The following is a 19,527-nucleotide window of genomic DNA, read 5'->3' on the forward strand; positions in this document are numbered from 1 at the left end:
TGAGGGGTGGTGTGTGCCCGGCACAGACCGCACCACTGCCGAGGGGCTGGCGTTTACAGAGCAGCCCTGCGAAGGGAGCGCGACTTGCCCACGGTCACCCCACAGGGGCAGGGACACCCACCTGTGTCCTTGTCCCGCTGTTGTGCTCAGCAAAACCTCCCCTCCCCGGTACCAGGGCCCCTCTACACATGGCCATAATCGCTCACCTGTGAGAAACCAACCCACACTAAGAAGACCAGTGTGATGAAACCCCTCGGGTTGGGAGAGCCAGCACCGCTGCTGCCTGGGATGCCAACCCGGGGACAGCAGTGTCGTGCCTGGGGGTTGTTTCCTAGGGATCAATGCTTTTCCCAGGATCCTGTGCCCCGAGGCGTTGCAGCAGCCTCTGGCACACCGCTATGGGAGAGAGAGGACAGCCCTGATGGCCCACAGCAGGCCCCGATTGCCCCTGGGCCACCGTCATGGGCATCCTCCCCACTACATTACAGTTAACTTCTCTGTCCCCAAGGCTCTGCTGGGGACAACCAAGCGCTTCAGGGCAGAGCTGAGCTGGGGGGGACCCAGGTGGATGTTTGGATGGATCCTGCTCTCCCCAGGCTTTCTCCTGAAGCCCTGGCACAAAGCATCTGCCCCAGCTGCCTCCTCCTCCTCCTCCTGGGAGGGGAGGCAGAAGGAAGGGCAAATTTGGCTCCTCTCATCAGGCACGTGCCTGGGGTGGGGGTTTGCAGGGACAGCTCGAGCCGCGTGCGGGGCTCACTCCATCACACGCTCCACCGTCCCCCCTGGGCTCGGCTGCCCGTGCTGCGGGTCTGCTGCGTGCAGTAGCTGTGACTGGTGTCTGGGAAAGAAAAGCCATTTCACTTGTTGCCGCTTGTTGAGGGAAAATGAGCGGCAGGTGTTTAGTTCGTCACCACACCCCGTTGTACAGGGCTTTACCACCCCTGCGGGACCCAGCTCCACCGGGAGTGCCCTCAGCTGCGTTTTTCTGCGGAAGCAGAGGCTGAACACAGGCTGCACACACAACCCTCAGGCCGTGAGATGCAGGACCTGCCTATTTTTCACCTCACTCGGCACATTTGCAGCGGGGTCACGTCTTGCCCTGCTCCGGCACAGGAGAATCACAGAATGGTTCGGGTTGGAAGGGACCTTGAAGCCCACCCAGTGCCACCCCCTGCCCTGGGCAGGGACACCCCCCACCAGCCCAGGTTGCTCCAAGCCCCGTCCAGCCTGGCCTTGAACCCCTCCAGGGATGGGGCAGCCACAGCTTCTCTGGGCAACCTGGGCCAGGGGCTCACTGCCCTCACAGCCAAGAATTTCTTCCTAATATCCAATCTAAATCTCCCCTCTTTCAGGTTAAAACTGTTACCCCTCGTCCTATCGCTCCACTCCCTGATCCAGAGTCCCTCCCCCTCTCTCCTGGAGCCCCTTTAGGGACTGGAAGGGGCTCTAAGGTCTCCCCGGAGCCTTCTCTTCCCCAGGCTGAACCCCCCCAGCTCTCTCAGCCTGTCCTCACAGCAGAGGGGCTCCAGCCCCCTGATCCGAGAAGCGCTGCTGGAGTCCCAGCGCACCGACAGGCAGCAGCTGGGGCAGGGCTCACGCCACCTCGGAGACACCGCTGTGTCTGGCACAGATCCCTCCCCGGGGACAGGCAGCGGGGGCTCTTTACCACGCTGCTTTATTTGCATTTTGGCAGGACAGCTATTCCACAGCCCTTCTGCACCGAAACGCGGTGCCCGGCAGGTTGGCGGGGGCTGAGGCTCCTGGCTGCTCTCCCCGGCCCTGCATCCTGCACGGAGCCGCGGCGGGGGGAAGACATGGAAAAGGCTCTTGTCCTGCCAGAGTCCCTGCACGGCCAAAGCCCGCTAACCCCCAGCTTCCATGCCATGGCCCAAGCTTCCTGACCCCAGCGCCCGGCGAGGCGGCTGTTCGTAACCCCGGCACAGCAGCCCCTGCACCAGGATTTCATGTGACTGCTGTAAAAAAAAAAAACAAACCCCCCCAACCCGCAACGCCAGAGAGGGGGACAGTCAGGCGAGGGGCAGAAGGGCAGGGGAGCGTTGCCCCCCATCCCACCAGCATCCCAGCCCCCGGCCGGGGGAGCGGGGCTGGGGGCGGCCCCGGGGGGGATCCCACCCCTCTGGAGCGGTCTGGGGGGGGCTGTATAACGCTGGCAGGCATTGGGTGTGTGGCATGAGCTGCTGGGGGAGCTCCTCCAATGGCTCCACTCATTGCTGGAGCCCGGTACTGCAGGGGCACCCGGGGGTGGCCCCTCCAGAGGATTTCTGCACCCCCAGCATCTCGGTCGGCAGCTCCTGCAGCTCCGGCATCTTGGTCTGCAGCTCCTGCAGCTCAGTTTCTGCGTCTTCAGCATCTCAGTCTGCAATTTCTAGAGCTCCAGCATCTCGGTCTGCAGCTTCTGGAGCTCCAGCATCTCAGTCTGCACCTCCAGCATCTCGGTCAGCACCTCCAACATCTCAGTCTTTGCGTCTCCTGCACCTCCAACATCTTAGTTTCTGCATCTTGTGCACCTCCAGCATCTTGGTCTGCAGCTGCTGCTGCTCCACCATCGCGGTCTCTGCATCTGTTGCAGCTCCAGCATCTCGGTCAGCATCTCTGCCCCAGCAGCTGCTGTATCCTGCAGGTCTGGGGCTGGGAATGGGGGTCCTGAAGCCCCCGGGGGTTATTGCTCTGCCTGGGGAAGCCGGCAGTTGGGGCACAGGGCAGCCTCGCTCATCCCGCCTTCCTAATTTTACGCTGCAAAGACATTTTATTCTGCTTTTAGCATAGTACTGTAAAGCAAAAAGCCTGGTGCTCCTGATTCTAGCGTAACCCTGCTCTAAACCGAAGTAAAACCTCTCTGCAAGTTGTGAAACTCCTGCAGGGCTTGGCGAATTAGCGAGAGGTCGGATCACGGAGGCAGGACCCACTGCACTGGCCGGGAGGTGCCTCAGCACGGCCAGGTGCCCCCGGTCATGGCCAAGTGTGGGCAGCGCTGGCAGGGACAGCCCCGTCCCCATCCATCCGCGGCAGGGTGGCCCCGCTGATGGGTACAGCCAAGGTGTAGCATCACCCGTGGCTGTGTCCATTGTGCCCATCCCCGCTGTGGGCAGGGTGCCACCACCTTGGGTCAGCTGCCCAAAGGGAACTTTCTTCATGTTTCGTTCCCTCTGAGCAGGACCCCCGTTTTCCCGAGGAAAGGGCTCTGCCCTGAGCTGCTCCGCGTGTCCCCGAGGTGCTGGGCAAGGAGCAGCTGTGTCAGGGCATCATGGTGGCGGCGAGCCGGAGAGTGAGGGCAACCAGGCCCACCCAGGCACTTGCCCACCCTCCCCGCTGCCTGCCCCCGGCCTCATCCTGCGCCAGGCTCCAGGAGGACGATTTTGGCTTCTGGGGGTCGCTGTCATTATGCCGGTGCCCATGGGGGACGTGGTGGTGGGGGACTAGATGGGACCCCGTTGGGGGGTTGGACTAGATGATCTCCAGAGGTCCCTTCCGATTCTATGATTCTATGACCCCTGCAAGGGATGCCCATGGGGAGCCTGGGCTCTCCCAGCCGGCACCTTCTCCCCTGTCCGGGTCGGGAAGGGGGTGGGATCACTGGGCTGGGCAGGGGCACACCGTACACTAGGGCCGGGCTTCTGGAAGCCGGAGACTCCCAAACTGCCCAGCTCACCTCGGGTCTGGACCAGGGTGGGTGACTCTTTAATCCCCCAGGCTTGAATAGCTTTATTTGTTGTGTTTGTGCGGCTGCTGAGCCGGTTAAATGCTTGTTACAGCAGGGACGGGCTGCGCGAGGGGCGAGTAAATCAGTGCCGCGCATGGTGAAGCACAGCAAATACTGCCCTTCTGTGCTCTTCCCCCACTCCTTTTATTAGCTCCTTCTAATGTGTTTATGGGTTTTATTTCAGCGGATCCGCTGTCTTTTAACGGCTGTTGTTCTTTTCTGTACTTGGCCGTGAGAAGAGCTGTTTTATTTTTAGTTACTCATGCTTGGTAAAAACTTTAGGGGTTAAATTGTCAGGAAAATCGTAACACCGAATGTCCTGACACTGCCAGGGAGGCTCCGCTGGTGCCAGGATGCTCCAGATAAGGATGGAGGAGGGAAAGCAAACGCAGCGATAAGGGGTCCAGGCGTAAAACACTGATATCAGGCACTGCAGCATGTGAGGTACAGCAGAAAGAAACCCAGGTGTTTTCCAGCTCCACTTTGCAACAACGTGTTTATTGGGTATGCTAAAAAAAAAAAAAAAAACCCCACAAAAATAGAAAACCGAAGAGATGCATAGACTGCCCTATCGCATGCTCTACGTGCCTACCCGAGGTACAAAAATCAAAACTACTTTGGACATGTTGTAACCACAGCCGTGCCAGGAGGTTGTAGGAGCGAGCGTGTGGGGCGAGGTGACACAGGACCCGGAGGGGACCCAGGAGAGCGGCACCGGCGGGTGCGATGCAGCTGCACGGGCGCCCGCATCTGCCTTCTGATGCATGCAGCCAAAGACCCGCTGTTTGTCCCCATTTCCCAGCACGCGAGGAGCCTCCTGCCTGCCTCCTGCCTGTCTGCCAGCTCGCCAGGGCACAGCCGCGACCTGCCGGCTGACCGACGGTGCTTCCCCAGGTACCCTCTGCCTTTTGGGGCTCTCGCCCTCTCCCCGCGCCCTCCGGGTGACCGCCATCCCTTCCGAGTCCCTCCTCCTTGTCACCTCCGACTCCCAGGGGTGCCGGCGGGCCGGGTGGGGAAGAGGAGGGGAGGGGTGGGGGGCAGCGGGGTTGGTTTCGGCCGAGGCAGCGCCTCTCCCCACCCAGCCCACCTGAGTTTCCAGCCGCTGCCGCTGCCACCGGCGCCTTCCCGCGGGCGGCCGGCTCAGCACACCGAGCAGCTGTTGGTCTTGTTCATGGGAGGCCTCAGTGCCTGCTCCTTGGGCAACGTCTCCCTCCTCTTGCAGAGCGCCGGGCTGAGCCGGCTGGGCAGGTTGGCTTGCTGCAGCAGCTCCCTGAAGACCTCCAGGACGTTCTCGTTGTCCTTGGCCGACGTCTCCACGAAGCGGCTGTTCCAGTCCAGCTCCACCAGCGACAGGGCATCCTCCGCCGGCACCTGCCGCTCGCCACCGCTCTCCGCCTTGTTGCCCACCACCACGATGGGAGGGAACTTGTCTTCCTTCACCTCCAGGATCTCCTCCCGCAAGCTCTTGACGCTCTCAAAGGACTCGGCGTCATCTACGGCGTAGACCAGGGCGAAGGCATCGCTGTTCTGAATGGAGAGCTTCCTCATGGCCGGGAAGGAGTAGCTGCCGCTGGTGTCCAGGATTTCCACCGTGACCGTGGCCCCGCTCACCTCGTACTCCTTGCTGTGCAGCTCCTCCACCGTGCGCCGGTGCTTGGGCTCGAAGGTGTCCATCAGGAAGCGGCGGATGAGGGCTGTCTTGCCCACGCCGGCAGCACCCAAGAAGACCAACCGCACGTGGTTCTTCTCCTTCACCACCGGGGACATGGCTGGGCGCAGAGGGGTCGGGATGCTCCGCAGCTGGCGCTCCCCTCACGGGTGTCCCTGGGTGGCCGCAGCCCTGGCGTCCGTCCGTCCGTCCTCCCCTGCACCGTCTCGGTGCAGCTGGGGAAGTTTGGTGCCACCTCCCTGCAAACTTCTGCCGGCTGTTCTGCCGTGCGGACGCTACAGTCCCCAAGTCCAGCTCATCTTTTATCCTGGTTCCTCTCTGCCATGTGGCACCCGGCTGTCCAATCTCCGTGGGTTGAGGGTGCTGAAGGAGAGGGGGGGTAGGGAGGGAGGAGAGTGGGGTGCTCCGGGCCAATCCGCGGAGCTCAGTCCTGGAAAGAGCCACTCCAGCCCTGGAGAGCACCGCGCTACGTCGCACATTGCGCTTGCATCGCCTGCCGCCGCCGGTAGCACCGGGGAGCCGGCAGCGTCGCAGCCGTCACGCTGCGCCAGCCCTCCTGCCCGTCTCCCCTCCCTGGAGATTAACCCGAGCTCCTTGGCGGGGGCTGGCTGGCGGCAGGGGAGCCGGGTGGGGGTCCCCCACCCATTGGGCGGCTCATGGACAGACATGGCAGGGGGGCTGGCCGGTCACCTGCAGCGGTCCTTGCACTTTTTTGGGGCTGGGGGCTTGTTTGTGTCCAACTCTTTCCTGAGCCTATGAAATATTTGAGCTGAGGGGAAAAATAAGGTCTCCCTGAAACCCGTGCGTCATAACCTCCGCGTTCAGCTGTCAGTTATTCTGTGATTTCTGTGAAATATTTAACCTGAGGGGAAAAGAAAATCTCCCTGAAATTGATGCATCGCCATCTCCAGGAGCAGCCGTGGGTGGGAGCGCCGGCCGTCACCCGGCTTCGGCAAAGCCGTGACCCAGAACGGAGGGTTGGTTTCTGGGGCAGAGAGGCGGGATGTGTGTCCGTCCCCGTCTCCGCGTGGATGGGCATCGCCTCTGGACGTGGGACTGCCCGTGGCGGTGCAGGTCTGCACCTCTGCGTGTGTTTCCTCAGCCGTCGCCGTCCCCGTTTCACGCTGGAGTTGTTCCAGGAGCTGATTCAGGCAAAGTGCAAATACAAAGGGAACTTGCTCAAAAGTTAAAATAAGTTTTTATCCCAAATTTGTGCGTGTATGGATTTTTCTAGCTTTGGACTGGTTTCTGTAGTTTTAGAGCAGTTGGATTTCTTTCCATAGTGAAGTGCCAGTTCCGGCATTTAGTTCTGGCTGAATTTATTCTGTTGATTTCAAAAGCCCTTTTCACGAGAATGATTCCTGCCTCTTAATCCCCCAATTACCGTCACATGTTAGCCATGTTAAGAGCTTTCCCTACCTGATCTTATTCCCAGGAGAGCCAAGAGATTGCATGGGGGTGAGCAGAGTCCTGCCCGGGGCTCAGCCTGCCCTGGGAGACGGGGAAGGTTGGGTCCCTAACAGGACTGGCAATGGGACAAAAATACCCAGTGCCCCACGGCACCCTGAGGGGTTTTGCACCATCTGGTGATGCACCTTCGCTGGCCAACGTGAAGCTCTTTCCGGAGAGACTTGCTGTGCCACGAGCAGAGCCAAAGGAGGACTGAGCCGCAGGAGTTGGAAGGAGCTGAGGCTGCAGAAGATGTGATGGCACGGCCGTAGGACCACGGCGGGCCAAAAACCAGGAGAAGAGGTGGATGAGCAGAGGGTGCTGGCTTTAGGCACGTTACCAAAGCGGTGATTGCGTTTTGGTGCCTGGCGTGCCATCAACATCAGTGGAAGTGAAGAACTGAAGACAAGGAGGAAGCAGGGCATGACAGATAATCTCACCCCAGTTTGGGAAGCTGTTTAAAGACAAAAAACATTTTTTTTCTATTACAAAAGAATTTGGTTAATGCTGCTTTGTGCTTAGATAGACATAGCGATGGGGCTTTTCAAGAGAGGCGGTGAAAGGGTTTCCCGCAGTTCCTCCCCGCTGGCTCTGGTGAAGCTCCGCCGGGCACAGCCGGCTCTCAGGAGGTGCCAGGGGCCTGTGCCGTGCCCTCACCCCTGCTCAATTTCCCAGTATTTCATTCCGAAGGGCCTCAAAACATGGATCTGTTCAACCTCACAACACCCAGTGTCTCTCTTACAGGTGCAGAAATGGTGCCCAAGGTGAAGGAGGAACCGGTGGCAGGAGGGAACGGGGACCCCGGGCTCCAAACGCCCCATCCTGGCTCTAAACCATCCCCGTTATTGCCAGCGCCCTGCGGGCAAGGAGCCGACGGACACACTGGGAAACGCCAGCTGTGGAGAATTTCCCAAATTGTGTCTGGAAAGGTGACCCTGGTGCCATGGGAGCTACCACCAGGTCACATCACTAGTGCCATATCTGCATTTTTGAGTCATTTCTGCAAAGAACCGATGTGTCCTGCGTGGTGTGGCCAGGGTGAAGAGCCAGCCCTGGCTGGGTTAGACAAAGAGATGTGCTGCGGCCGAGAAGCTGCCCTGCCTCGGCGCCGCGGTCGCGCGCAGCCTCTCTGTACGTCCCCAGTGATTTTTCACATCAGTTGTCTCCCCGTGGTTTTCACATCTGTGCTGCTATGGTTACCGAGAGCCTGAAAGGTTTTAAATCTCCCTCAGAGCAATGGAGGATTTCAGGGGTAATCTTGTTAAGAGATGAGCAATGAATATTTCCAAAGGCCTTTTGCATGAATATCTCGTTCCGTATTAGCTTATGTCGGCTGACAGCAGGGAAAGCGAAGCGCGGGGGGACTGGGGGCAAAGAAGGGAAGAAACCAGAGAGGGATGAATGCAGCGACTTGTTTTCCAGACACGCTTGCAGCCTTTTGTGTCCAGAATGATGTGCTTAAATACTGTATTTTTCAAGGAGGGCTTGGCCAGCCACCTTGGGTCAGTTGTTATGACCCAATAATGGGTCATAATGGGTCATTATGGGGTCAATAATGACCCATTATTGGGTCATAATACCCTTTGGTATTGTAGCCCAATGGCTATACCCAATTGGTATTATAGCCCAATGGGTCAAGGCTACCAAGATGATGAGGGGACTGGAACACCTCTCTTGTGAAGAAAGGCTGAGGGATTTGGGTTTTTTTAGTCTGGAAAAAAGAGGACTGATTGGGGATCTTATCAAAGCTTATAAATACCTAAAGGGCGGGTGTCAGGAGGATGGGGCCAGGATCTTTTCAGTGGCGCCCAGGGACAGGACAAGGGGTAACGGGCACAAACTTGACCATAGGGAGTTCCATCTCAACACGAGGAGGAACTTCTTTCCTTTGAGGGTGGCAGAGCCCTGGCACAGGCTGCCCAGAGAGGTGGTGGAGTCTCCATCTCTGGAGACATTCCAAACCCGCCTGGAGGCGTTCCTGTGCCACCTGCTCTGGGTGACCCTGCTCTGGCAGGGGGTTGGACTAGATGATCTCCAGAGGTCCCTTCCAACCCCGGCCAGTCTGTGATTATAAAAAAAATAATATTTAAAGCCTCTGTTTCCCCCAGGGAAAGACTCAGGGGGCCTTTATGGGCACTCGGAGAGGGGGACACAGGAGAGCCCTGTATCCTGTGAGCCGTGCGTTGGGCCACGGGGACCGGCTGAGATGGCGGGCGGAGCCGAGATGGCTCTTGGCTTCAGCAGGGCTGCGGGAGCGTCCAGGATCCATCACCTGTGGGGTTTAGTGATTCTGATCCTGCAGCGAGGGGGCATGCTGCACCCGTGGGGACCGGAGCATGGCGGGGGCAAAGCCTCTGCCAGCGCTGAACCGCAGCACGTGCCCGCGGGAGAGGGGACCATGATGCCCCAAGAGGGAGGCGGGGAGGGAGCAGGGAGGGAGAACAGCCCCGAGCTGCTGGCGGGGAGGAGAGCAGGCAGCAGGAGGAAGGACAGAGGGACAACAGCAGTGATGGGGCACAGACGAGCTGGGGATGGGTTTGGGGCAGGTGGAGCCCCACACCCCGCAATCACAGGCAGGTCTGGACCAAGGGATGCTTGGAGATGTGCAACAAGAAGGTTCTTGGTCAGCCTTGCCCCAAAGCCAACAGCCACAGCGCGGTGGCGTACCCTGGGGGGAGGCGAGGGATGGTCCCCACTGTCCCAGCCGGTGCCAGGGCGCAGGCAGAGCAGTGACTCCAGCCTGAAACGCTAGTCAGTCCCTGCCTGGGCACAGCCCCCGCAGGCTGGGCAGCCTTCAGCAGTCAGGAGAGGGCGGTTTGGGGCAGAACGCGGGAAAATGGTGTGTGCACTGCTGCTTCCCACCATGTGCTGGCAGGAGAGAGCTGGGGAGCAGCAGCAGCAGCAGATGGAGGGGTGAAGGTAGAGGAGGGAGCTGAGCTGGACCCCCGCCTCCTGGAAAAAGCCAACAGAACTTGGTACGGGAGAAACTCTGGGCTCTGCATAAGTGACACGCTCCCCTCCCGCTGCTGCTCGCAGCCCGGGACGCGGGACACCGTGGTGCCTCTTCTGTCCCTGAGCCAGCCCACGCTGGAGGGACGGAGCTCCTCTGCTGGAGGGGGTGAGCTGAGCTTTCCCAGGTAAAGGCCCTAATGTTCTGACGCGTTTTGCAGCATCTTTTACAAACGTTCATATTTTATTTCACTTAGCAAGCCTTACGTTTGGTGCCTTGAAGTGATTGTGAAGTGTGAACCCAAAAGAGCATGGAACCTTTCCCACCAGCTGAGTGCTCCCAGCCCCGCTGCCGGACTGGTCTCCACTGCAGCTCTGAGCTTCAGTAGGACAATTTGCAAGGAACAGCCCGTGCTGCGACTGGATGAGTTTTCGGGGAGCTCGTATCTCAATGCTCAGCTGTCACGGTTCAGAGGGGACGGTAAACACCGAGGAAGCCAGGAACAATGTTCTCCAGCACAGTGCTGGAGCAGCTGGTGCTGGGCATCACTCCATTCCCGGACACGGTGCCCCAGTAACCTGCGCTGCCCAGCTGGCAGATCACCGTGCGGTCACACACGGGGTGAAGCTTTCCCAGCTGACGGGAACGATGTGCCTTGCCCATGAAGCATCATTACAAGCACCTGGATCATGGCAGTCCCAGGCACAAATACAGGTTGGGTGGAGAATGGCTTGAGAGCAGCCCTGAGGAGAAGGAGTTGGGGGTGCTGGTGGGCGAGAAGCTCAACATGAGCTGGCGATGCACGCTTGCAGCCCAGAGAGCCAACCGTGCCCTGGGCTGCATTAAAAGAAGCGTGGCCAGCAGGGCGAGGGAGGGGATTCTGCCCCTCTGCTCCAATCTGGGGAGACCCCACCTGGAGTGCTGTGTCCAGCTCTGGAGCCCTCAGCACAAAAAGGACACGGAGCTGTTGGAGCGGGGCCAGAGGAGGCCCCGGAGATGCTGGGAGGGCTGTAGCCCCTCTGCCGTGAGGACAGGCTGAGCGAGCTGGGGGGGTTCAGCCTGGAGAAGAGAAGGCTCCGGGGAGACCTTAGAGCCCCTTCCAGTCCCTAAAGGGGCTCCAGGACAGATGGGGAGGGACTCTGGAGCAGGGGGGGTTATGACAGGACATGGGGTAACGGCCTCAAGTTGAGAGAGGGTAGATTTGGATTGGATCTCAGGAAGAAATTCTCTCCTGTGAGGGTGGTGAGCCCCTGGCCCAGGTTGCCCAGAGAAGCTGTGGCTGCCCCATCCCTGGAGGGGTTCAAGGCCAGGCTGGACGGGGCTTGGAGCAACCTGGGCTGGTGGGAGGTGTCCCTGCCCAGGGCAGGGGGGTTGGAACTAGATGATCTTTAAGGTCCCTTCCAACCCGAACCATTCTGTGATTCTGTGCCCATGGTTTAATTCATGGTGTACGTGAGAGCAGCTGCGTTTTCAGCCAGGGCTTTCTGGTGTTCCAGCTGAGAAGGTGAGAAGGAAGCGGTCAGCAATGAGAATCTCTGGCGAGACCATCTCTGCTGTGTCCCCAGCTGCTGCCCATCACCGCAGGCAGTGGCCTCGCGGGGTGAATCCTGATTTCTCCCACCCGGAATGAGCCCTGGATGGGAGACCAGGCAATATCGGGAGAGGGGAGGAGAGGGCTGGCAGCAAGTTGTCCTGTATCAGGGGTCGGCGAGGCAGGTCCTCACCCCGGTGTGGGGACACCCGGCCGCGCAGGAGGGGGTTAAACCTGCCTCTGCTGGAGATTAAATCCAAATGGCCTTTGATTTAGCAACAGGTGAGAGGAGAAATCTGAACCGCTATCATCGCTTCCACCCCCACTTTAAAGGGAAGCCGCAGCCCTCCCTGATGCATAGATGGATGAGCCATACGTGGGGCTCCGTGCTCTGTCTGGAACAGCGTGTCGCCGCACGGATCCTGTTCCCGGCGCTGGCGGGGCCGCCGTGGGGTACATGCCACCCCAAGCGGGGAAAGCCTGTGGCTCAGCCTTGTCTTGGGGGGGCACATGGGGGTGACCAGCCCCGGAGAGGGTCACACGAACCCTGGCTCCTGCCCCACTGCCTCCCTGGGGCTGGTCCCCCCCCACCCAGTGCCAGATGGGGTTAATGGCTTAAAAGCCTTAATTGCACGGAGGCAGGAGTTGGTTGGAAGATGCGAGGGCTGAGGTTTGCCCATAGCCCTGGGCTGGGCGTCAGCAGGGAGACGGGAGGAGAACTGAGCTGGATTTGGGGTCCTCCAGTGCCGGTGGAGGAGGGATGGGAGGAGATCCCCGCTGGCGTGACCAGCTGCATGACCAAGAACATCCCTGTGGCATGCCCTGCCCGAGGGGACAGGACCTTCCCCAGGGATGGGGCTGATCCAACCTGCAGCCAGGCTGGTGGCAACCAATGTCACCCGTGCAGCCACCAGAGAGGGTGCTCAGCCCCCGTGTCGTGGCCGCGGCAGCCGGTCTCAGACACGGGGGTGAAGGGAAGCTGACCCTGGCACGGGCGCTTCCCAGCTCATCCTTCCCCCATATGACCAACCTCTTCCAAGCAAAAGAGGTCATCTTGGGTTTGAAACCCCACCTTGACCCAAGCCAAGCCCCTTTTCCTGCCGCAGCCCCCCCCAAGGGGACTGAGGGACCTGCGCCAGCGTGGCGGGGGGGCGGGCAGGGAGCCCACGAACAGCCTGTACTAGACAACCCTGGGTAATAAAATCTAGTCTCCCTGTAAACAAATGTCTTGCTGAGGACTAAAGGGATTTAGCGCAGCTGTTCTCCAGCTTGGAGGAGTTTCTATAGCATCTCTTATCTTGTCCTGGCCGGGATTATTAGCTGGAGCGACAAGCTTGCCTCTCTTAGGGCCACCGACACAGCTTTTCCTTGGGTGACATGAGGTGACACACTCTGTGGCAGCGCTCTTGGGTCATCAGGAGATGAAAAGTGTGATGCCGGGGTCTCAGGCATGTGTCTCTGCAGCCCCGAGGTGCCATACGGGAGCAGGGCTCCAGCCCGGCCCCTTCCCAGACAGGCTGCAGCGGTCCCGGTGGTCCCAGTGCCCGGCTCTGCCCAGCTTTGCCCACTGTGGTGGCATCAAGGAGGGAAGCCCAGCCCCGGCACGTGCCTTAACCTCTCTGGACACAAGCATACGGCTTCATATTAGCACTGAGCTGCTTTGAGGGCCAATAAATGCAGCAACCGGTCAACTGATGGGGTGTTACAGGGTTCATGGAGCAGCCGGTTTTCCCCACGCTGCTCCAAGAAGGGCTGAGTCTCCTCCATGTGGGGTTGAACCTTGAACCTCCTCCACCTGGGGCTGACCCTCCTCCCTGGGGGGGCTGCAGCTGCAGAGGCAATGGGTGGGTGGGCTGGGGGCAGGGAGGATGCTGTCCCCATCCACCCCCAGGCACGCTCCCTGCATTCACCCTGGGCCGCTGCAAATCATTCAGTCTGGGCAGCAGTGGGAGGCTCTCAGCTGATGCTACTGTAGGCATGAAAGCCCTAAAATAACACTGGGGTTTCCTGGGTTCAGGGTGCAGATGGGGAAGGGCAGGGAGAGGGGCCAGGAGCAGATGTGGGGGGGGACAAGGATGCTGACAGACCAGTGGGGCTGACCGTGAAAGAAGGGTGAAAAGAAATGGCACAAAGTGCAAGGCCAGGCTTGCAGGGGCGTAGCTGGCAGGGCACCTCTGGATGACCGATACATGTACGGGTAAGGTATTTCCAGGAGCAGGGTCCTGCCATTGTCCAAAAAACTTAAATGTGAAGAGAGGAGCTACTCTGAAGCTCAGAGAAAGCCTGGCACCTCCAAGGGGTGACTGAAGGGCTTTGGGGAGCCGGGAGTGGATATACGGCTTCTCAGAAGGGAGATGGGATCTTCAGCAGATCCACAGTGTTAGCACAAGGTGGGTGCAGCAGGGTCTGGAGCTGGCAGGAGATGCCGGACACCCCGGACTCGGGAGATGGGAGCACAGAGAGGGGTCTCACGGGCCCCCCCACCAGCTTGCCATGGAGCCCGACCAAACACCCCTGCCTGCCTTCACCCAGGGTGCTCCTGCTCAGGCCGGGACTGTGTCCCCTCTCTGCCAGGCTGTCACCAAGGCGGCTGCTGCCGCCAGCCTCACGTCTGGCCTCGGCTCCCCAGCAGCCGGGCGGCCGCCCCTGTCCACGAGCAGCGTTCGCAGCGGTGCCTCCCCTGACCCGTGTCTTAACGCGAGCGGCGCTCTGCAGCGTGCCCCGGTGCGAGGGCAGGCAGACGTGACGCTCTCGCCTTGAAAATCAACCGCTTCTTTTTTTTTTTTTCTTTTTTTTTTTTTCCCCGAGTGCATGAAAATGTCATGTTGTAAACATCCCCCCGTGGTGCCGCCTGCCCGCGGGAGCCTGCCCGTCACCGCCCGCGAGGGACGGTTCCCCGCCGACTCCGTCGCCTTTGGGGAACGAAAACCCTCCGTGGTTTTCATTCCACGGTCCTCTACCCTTTCCCCACTGACCCCGTGTCCTTAAATAACAAAATAAGCTTTTATATCACAGGGGCAAAAGTGACCTTGGTGTTATCCCAGATCTGAGCTGATTTTTGCTGTAGCCACGTTTACGGTCACTGCTCCTTCCTTTTCAGGGCATGAGCAAAGGATGGGTCTATCAGGGGCAAAAAAAGAGGGTTTCATGCATTTTACAATGACGTTCACACACAACGGTGTGGGCTGTGTGTGTCCTGCGAGCTGGGGGACGGGTGACCTGGGGTGGCAGCCCTGTGGCTGTTGAGTCTCAGCGGTTTTGGTCTGCCTTCCCCCAAAACTTCTCCTCCTGCCTCTTTTGGGGTTCGGAGGAGGGTACCTCTGCCTGGTCCCCGCACCGTCCCCGCTCCCTGAAGCCGGCGTCACCGTAAGAGCTCCTGACAGTGCTGCATGAGCAGCCGCTGTCTCCGCTCTGCAGACTGCGCCGAGGGCTCCGGCGCGACCGCAGCCTGTCAGGACATTTCATTTTTAAAACATATTTTCTGTCGGTGAGGATCAGCCGCAGCCGTCCCTGTTCAGCCCCCGGGGGCACCATCCCGCTGAGCTCTTGCGTGCCCGGCTCCATGACGCTCTCCAAACTTCTGGCATCCGCCCAGCCCTTGAGCCCTCCTGGTTTCCCCACGTTGTTTTCATTCCGAAGGAAGCAAACTGGTGTCGGTGAGCCATGAAATGGCACCTTCCCCTCCCTGCCTGCGGCTGGAGTCTGCTGCGGTGGGACTCTGCCCTGCCCCAAAGGACGAGTCTTGCCATGTCTCTGGTGCCCAGAACACCTTGGCCACCTGCAAACCAGCTGTGAACATGAAAAGGCCCCTCTCAGGGCGGTTAATGGGGTCAGTGACTGTGAGCAGAGGCGCTGGGGACTGTCCCCAGCAGGACAGACTGCCAGCTAAACCGGGAGGAGTGATGCTCTGGGAATAAAAGATGAAGAACCAAAAAGCGCATTTGCAAGAGGGGAGTGGAGGGCAGGGGACATTGCACGAGCCAACCTGGGGCTTCTCTACTCTGCTCTTGTGAGACCCCACCTGGAGTGCTGCGTCCAGCTCTGGAGCCCTCAGCACAAAAAGGACACGGAGCTGTTGGAGCGGGGCCAGAGGAGGCCACGGAGATGCTGGGAGGGCTGGAGCCCCTCTGCCGTGAGGACAGGCTGAGAGAGCTGGGGGGGTTCAGCCTGGAGAAGAGAAGGCTCCGGGGAGACCTTAGAGCCCCTTCCAGTCCCTGAAGGGGCTCCAGGAAAGCTGGGGACGGGCTGTTTGCAAGGGCATGTAGCGACAGGACGAGGGGCAATGGTTTAAACTAGAGCAGGGCAGGTTTAGATCAGACATTAGGGAGAAGTTCTTTCCACTGAGGGTGGTGAGACACTGGCCCAGGTTGCCCAGAGAGGGGGTGGAGGCCCCATCCCTGGAGACATTCAAGGCCAGGCTGGATGAGGCTCTGAGCAACCTGATCCAGTTGAAGATGTCCCCGCTGACTGCAGGGGGTTGGACTAGATGGCCTTGAGAGGTCCCTTCCAAACCAACACATTCTGTGATTCAATGGTGGGGAAAAGGGGGGCTCGGGTCTGCCCTTCCCTGTGGGGCCAGAGGGCACGGCTGAGAGCCATGGGGTCTCCTGGCATCAGAGCTGCTCCTGAGCGCCCCAGCAGAGCTTTGTGGCTCTTCGGTGGCTTGGAAGATGGGGAATGACATGCACTTCGCTTCCATCAGCCTCCTCGGGCATCAGCAGGAAGCAGAGACGAGCCGGCAGCAGTAAGATACCCTGTGCAGCTGCTTTATGCTCAAAATCAGCTCTTGTTTTTATCAAGGCCAGCGTAACTCCAGTGGCACCGGGAGAGGAGGGGAAGCTGATATAACACCAGGATTTGAAGACCTCTTCGCATCTCCCAAACGGGGCCACGCTCGCCCCGTGGGTCAGGCAGGACCTCCTGCAGCACCCGGCTGGCTTTATTTTCCTTGTGCAATGACCTGTGTGCGTGCTCTTGTGTTTCGCTCCTCTCCCTTCCAATAACATTTAAAACAATTGCCCATATTTAACCAGAGCTGATGGATGTGGCTTGTTGTGCTGAGGCTGGCCAAGTTCCTTCTCGTTTCACAGCAGGGACGTGGGAAGGGAAAAAAAAATATCCCAGCCTTCAAAACACGGCTCCAGTTCCTCGGGTCGGTCCCTCTGGCCGAGTGCTTGGAGTTGCCAAAAGCCTCTTCAGGAGCAGCCAAAAGGGGAAGAGAAGTGAGATTTTTTTACAAGGTGAACTGAGCCGAGGAAGGCAAAGCACTGCGCTCGCAGAGCAGCTTCTTTAAAGGTGAAAATAATAGTGCAAAGCTGGAAATCGCTAACTCACCGCAGTGGAGACATGTCCATGGGGGCTGGCAGGGGAACCCAGGCAGGGCTGCAGCAGCCTCCTTTACACGGTGCTGCTCGCCCTGCACAGGGTCTTCTCCAGCCCATGGTCCAGCAGGGCTGTGGACACCAAGGGAGAAGCACAAAAAGCCTCTGAGATCCTCCCAAATGCCTCTGAGATGCTCCCAGAGGCCAGGCACTGCTCTGCGTGAGCGCACAGAGGTGTCCTGCAAACGCACCTTGTCCTCCCGGGGAGCTGCTCAGTGACACCTTGTCTCTCAGACCCGTCGTACTTGCACCCTGGCTGCTGAGAGGTACAAGTTAATCTGTGCGATTAATTGCCCACCGAACTCGCCTCCCTTCCAGAGGGGGCACGGGGGTCCCGAGCTGAACCCCGAGCTGCAGCAAAGCAGGAACAGGGACACTTTGTGGGCAGCAGCATCCGCAGCATCCACAGCATCCCTCCTCCGGTGCTTGACAAAAGCACGAGCCTTTGCCATTATCAGAGGACTGAATGCCCAAAAGGGAGTGATCCTCTTGACCTACACTTTAAAACATTTAAAAGTGGCGAGACTGGGACCAATCCTGCCTGAGCCCAGGGAGGGGGGATTTTGGGCTGCTGCAAGCTCAGGGGTAAGAGACAAGCGTGTTTATTTACCCAGCCCTTGCTCTACGTCCCACCACAGGGCACGGCAGGAGACAGCACGTGCGGCATCGCGTCTACCCGAGGGTGGGAGCGGAGGGACGAGGGGATGTCCTTCTCTCCCCCAACCCTGCAGCTGCACCGTGCTGGTTCCCCCCGGGCCTGATCCGCATGCGGCGCCAGCGCCAGTGGGGAGACCTGCCCCGTCCCCGAGAGGCGAACGCCGGGAAATCGGGGCGGTGGCGCGGGCGGCCGGTCCCTGCTCACTGTAAAGAAGCCTCTTCCTGGGACGGATGGGGAGAGGGAGCCCCGTGAGCACACCAACCTGCGTCCGCCACAGGCAGAAACACCCCGCAGTTTAATTCCCAGAAGCCCTGCCGCCTCTGCCATTCCTGCCTGCCCAGCGCAAGGAGAGCAGCAGCCCAGTCAACCCCCGTAACCGCCGATTGCCACGTGCTGTGGCTCCTGGAACCCAGGAGGTGGGCAGGCAGCATCCCACCGGACTCACCGGGTCCCAGCAGAGCAGTCACAGCCCCAGTCCTGCCTTTGGAGGTGGGAGCAACTCCCAGTAACTGAGGCTGTTTCAGGACAGCTCATGGCATGTCCCCACCACCACGGCCACCTCCATGGATGTCCCTGATCCCTTCAGAGCCACCCCAAGTGACCGGCTCAGCCCGGCTCACACTTGTTTATTAGCGAAGAACCATCCAGAATGTGCCCTTCCTTCAAGGATGCTGTTTCTTGTCACTCTGTCACGTCCACAAAAATGCTAAGGCAGCGCCGTGAAGCATAAATGACACGTTCTGGCAGCTGACATCTCCAGGAGGAGTTTAGCATGAAGACAAAACAACCCTACGGTGAGTTAATGTTCCCGAGCCGCCGTCCTACAAAACCCAGGACGCTCGTGATGCCCAAACAGGGGAAAACAAAGGCGAGGGTTTGTCCTAGATCCGTATGACAAGCGCCAGCGGTGCGGGGCGACCTGGCACGGCCAGATGTGTTTGGCATTTCTCTGGCCCCGCTGCCTCATAAGTTGGATTTGCTGCTGCCTTGTCACGCTCCAGGTGGCAGGGTACCTGTGCCCCAGTGTTGGGGGGGGGCACGGCTGCGTGGTGACCCTCGGACACGTGCTGGCATCTGCTCCTGCCCTCAGGTGGACTCAGATAAAAGGGTCTTTCAGGGCTGGGAATGAAGAGAATAGTGTTTGCACATACACGGCTGTGTTTGTGCAAAGTTTTTGTTAAAAAAAAAAAAAAAAAAAAAAAAAAGAAAAGAAAAAGTTTGCCAAGTCACGGCACCAGCACGGAGTAAAGGCAGAGTAAAGCACGGAGCTGGGATCGGGCTGCAGCGACGTCCTCCTGCGAGCTTCTGCCCACTTCTGGCCGCTGCCTGCTCCATCCTGCCTTGTCTGAAGCCCACTCCTTCTCTTTTTTCCCCCATATATATATTTATTTTTATATACGGGGCACGATACAGGCACTTTGTCAAGCTCGTGTTTGAAGACATGGCCTCTGCCCTCCCCGGCCCAGCACAGCTCAGGCAGGTTGGGATGGAGGACTGGGTCCCAGGGAGGGATGCTGCGCCGAGGCCGACGGTGCTTCGCTGTGAGAGCCCCTGGATGCAGTTTGGAAGGGATTAAGAAACCTCCCTGCAAAGAGGGTCTGCAGGAGGTGAGGACAAGCACTCACATCGGCAGGGGGCTCAAATGTGCCACTGAGCACCCCCCCCCCGCCACCGCTGCAGCCTGGCTCTTGTTCCGCTTCGGTGTCCCTCTGCCCTCAGCCAGGGGAAAACACTTTTCCAGGGCTGAAAACACTGTTTTGGCAGCACTTTCCATGGAGCTGCAGACCGCAGACAGATGAAATTTATGACTTTGCCTTCCGTGAACCAGGAGACCGAAAGCTGTGGGACGAAGGCAGCGGCTCTGCCTTCACCTGCCGGGTTTGAGCTCCGTGGGTCCCTGCTTGCTGGCGTCTCTCCCCCAATCTCTTCCAGCTGCCGCGGGGGCTCGCGGGGGCCGCCAGCATCACAGGAGCTGGCAGCTTGTGACGTTGGTGGCTGAGTCAGAGCCCCGAGGCCCTGCCAGCTCCATCCCCATCCATCCATTCATCTATCCATCCACCCATCCACCCATTCCTCCCTGCCTGCCCCGGGATCGCCATGCTCTCCTGGCTCTGCCGGGGGAGGTTGGTATGCGTGTACCAGACGTCACTCCAGGTCCCCACGGCCTT

At 59.5% G+C, this 19,527-nt stretch overlaps 1 protein-coding gene across 1 annotated transcript; it reads right to left on the bottom strand.

Annotated features, from left to right (window-relative positions):
* Positions 1-4,861: 4,861 nt before the first annotated feature.
* LOC128918045 (GTP-binding protein Rhes-like) lies at positions 4,862-5,488 on the bottom strand. The gene has a single exon (XM_054221909.1). The coding sequence runs from the start codon at positions 5,486-5,488 to the stop codon at positions 4,862-4,864; it is 627 nt and encodes a 208-aa protein (XP_054077884.1).
* Between the last annotated feature and the right edge of the window lie 14,039 nt (positions 5,489-19,527).

The sequence above is a fragment of the Rissa tridactyla genome, chromosome 15 (genome assembly GCF_028500815.1).
Source record: "Rissa tridactyla isolate bRisTri1 chromosome 15, bRisTri1.patW.cur.20221130, whole genome shotgun sequence".
In the NCBI taxonomy this organism is placed as follows: Eukaryota; Metazoa; Chordata; class Aves; order Charadriiformes; family Laridae; genus Rissa; species Rissa tridactyla.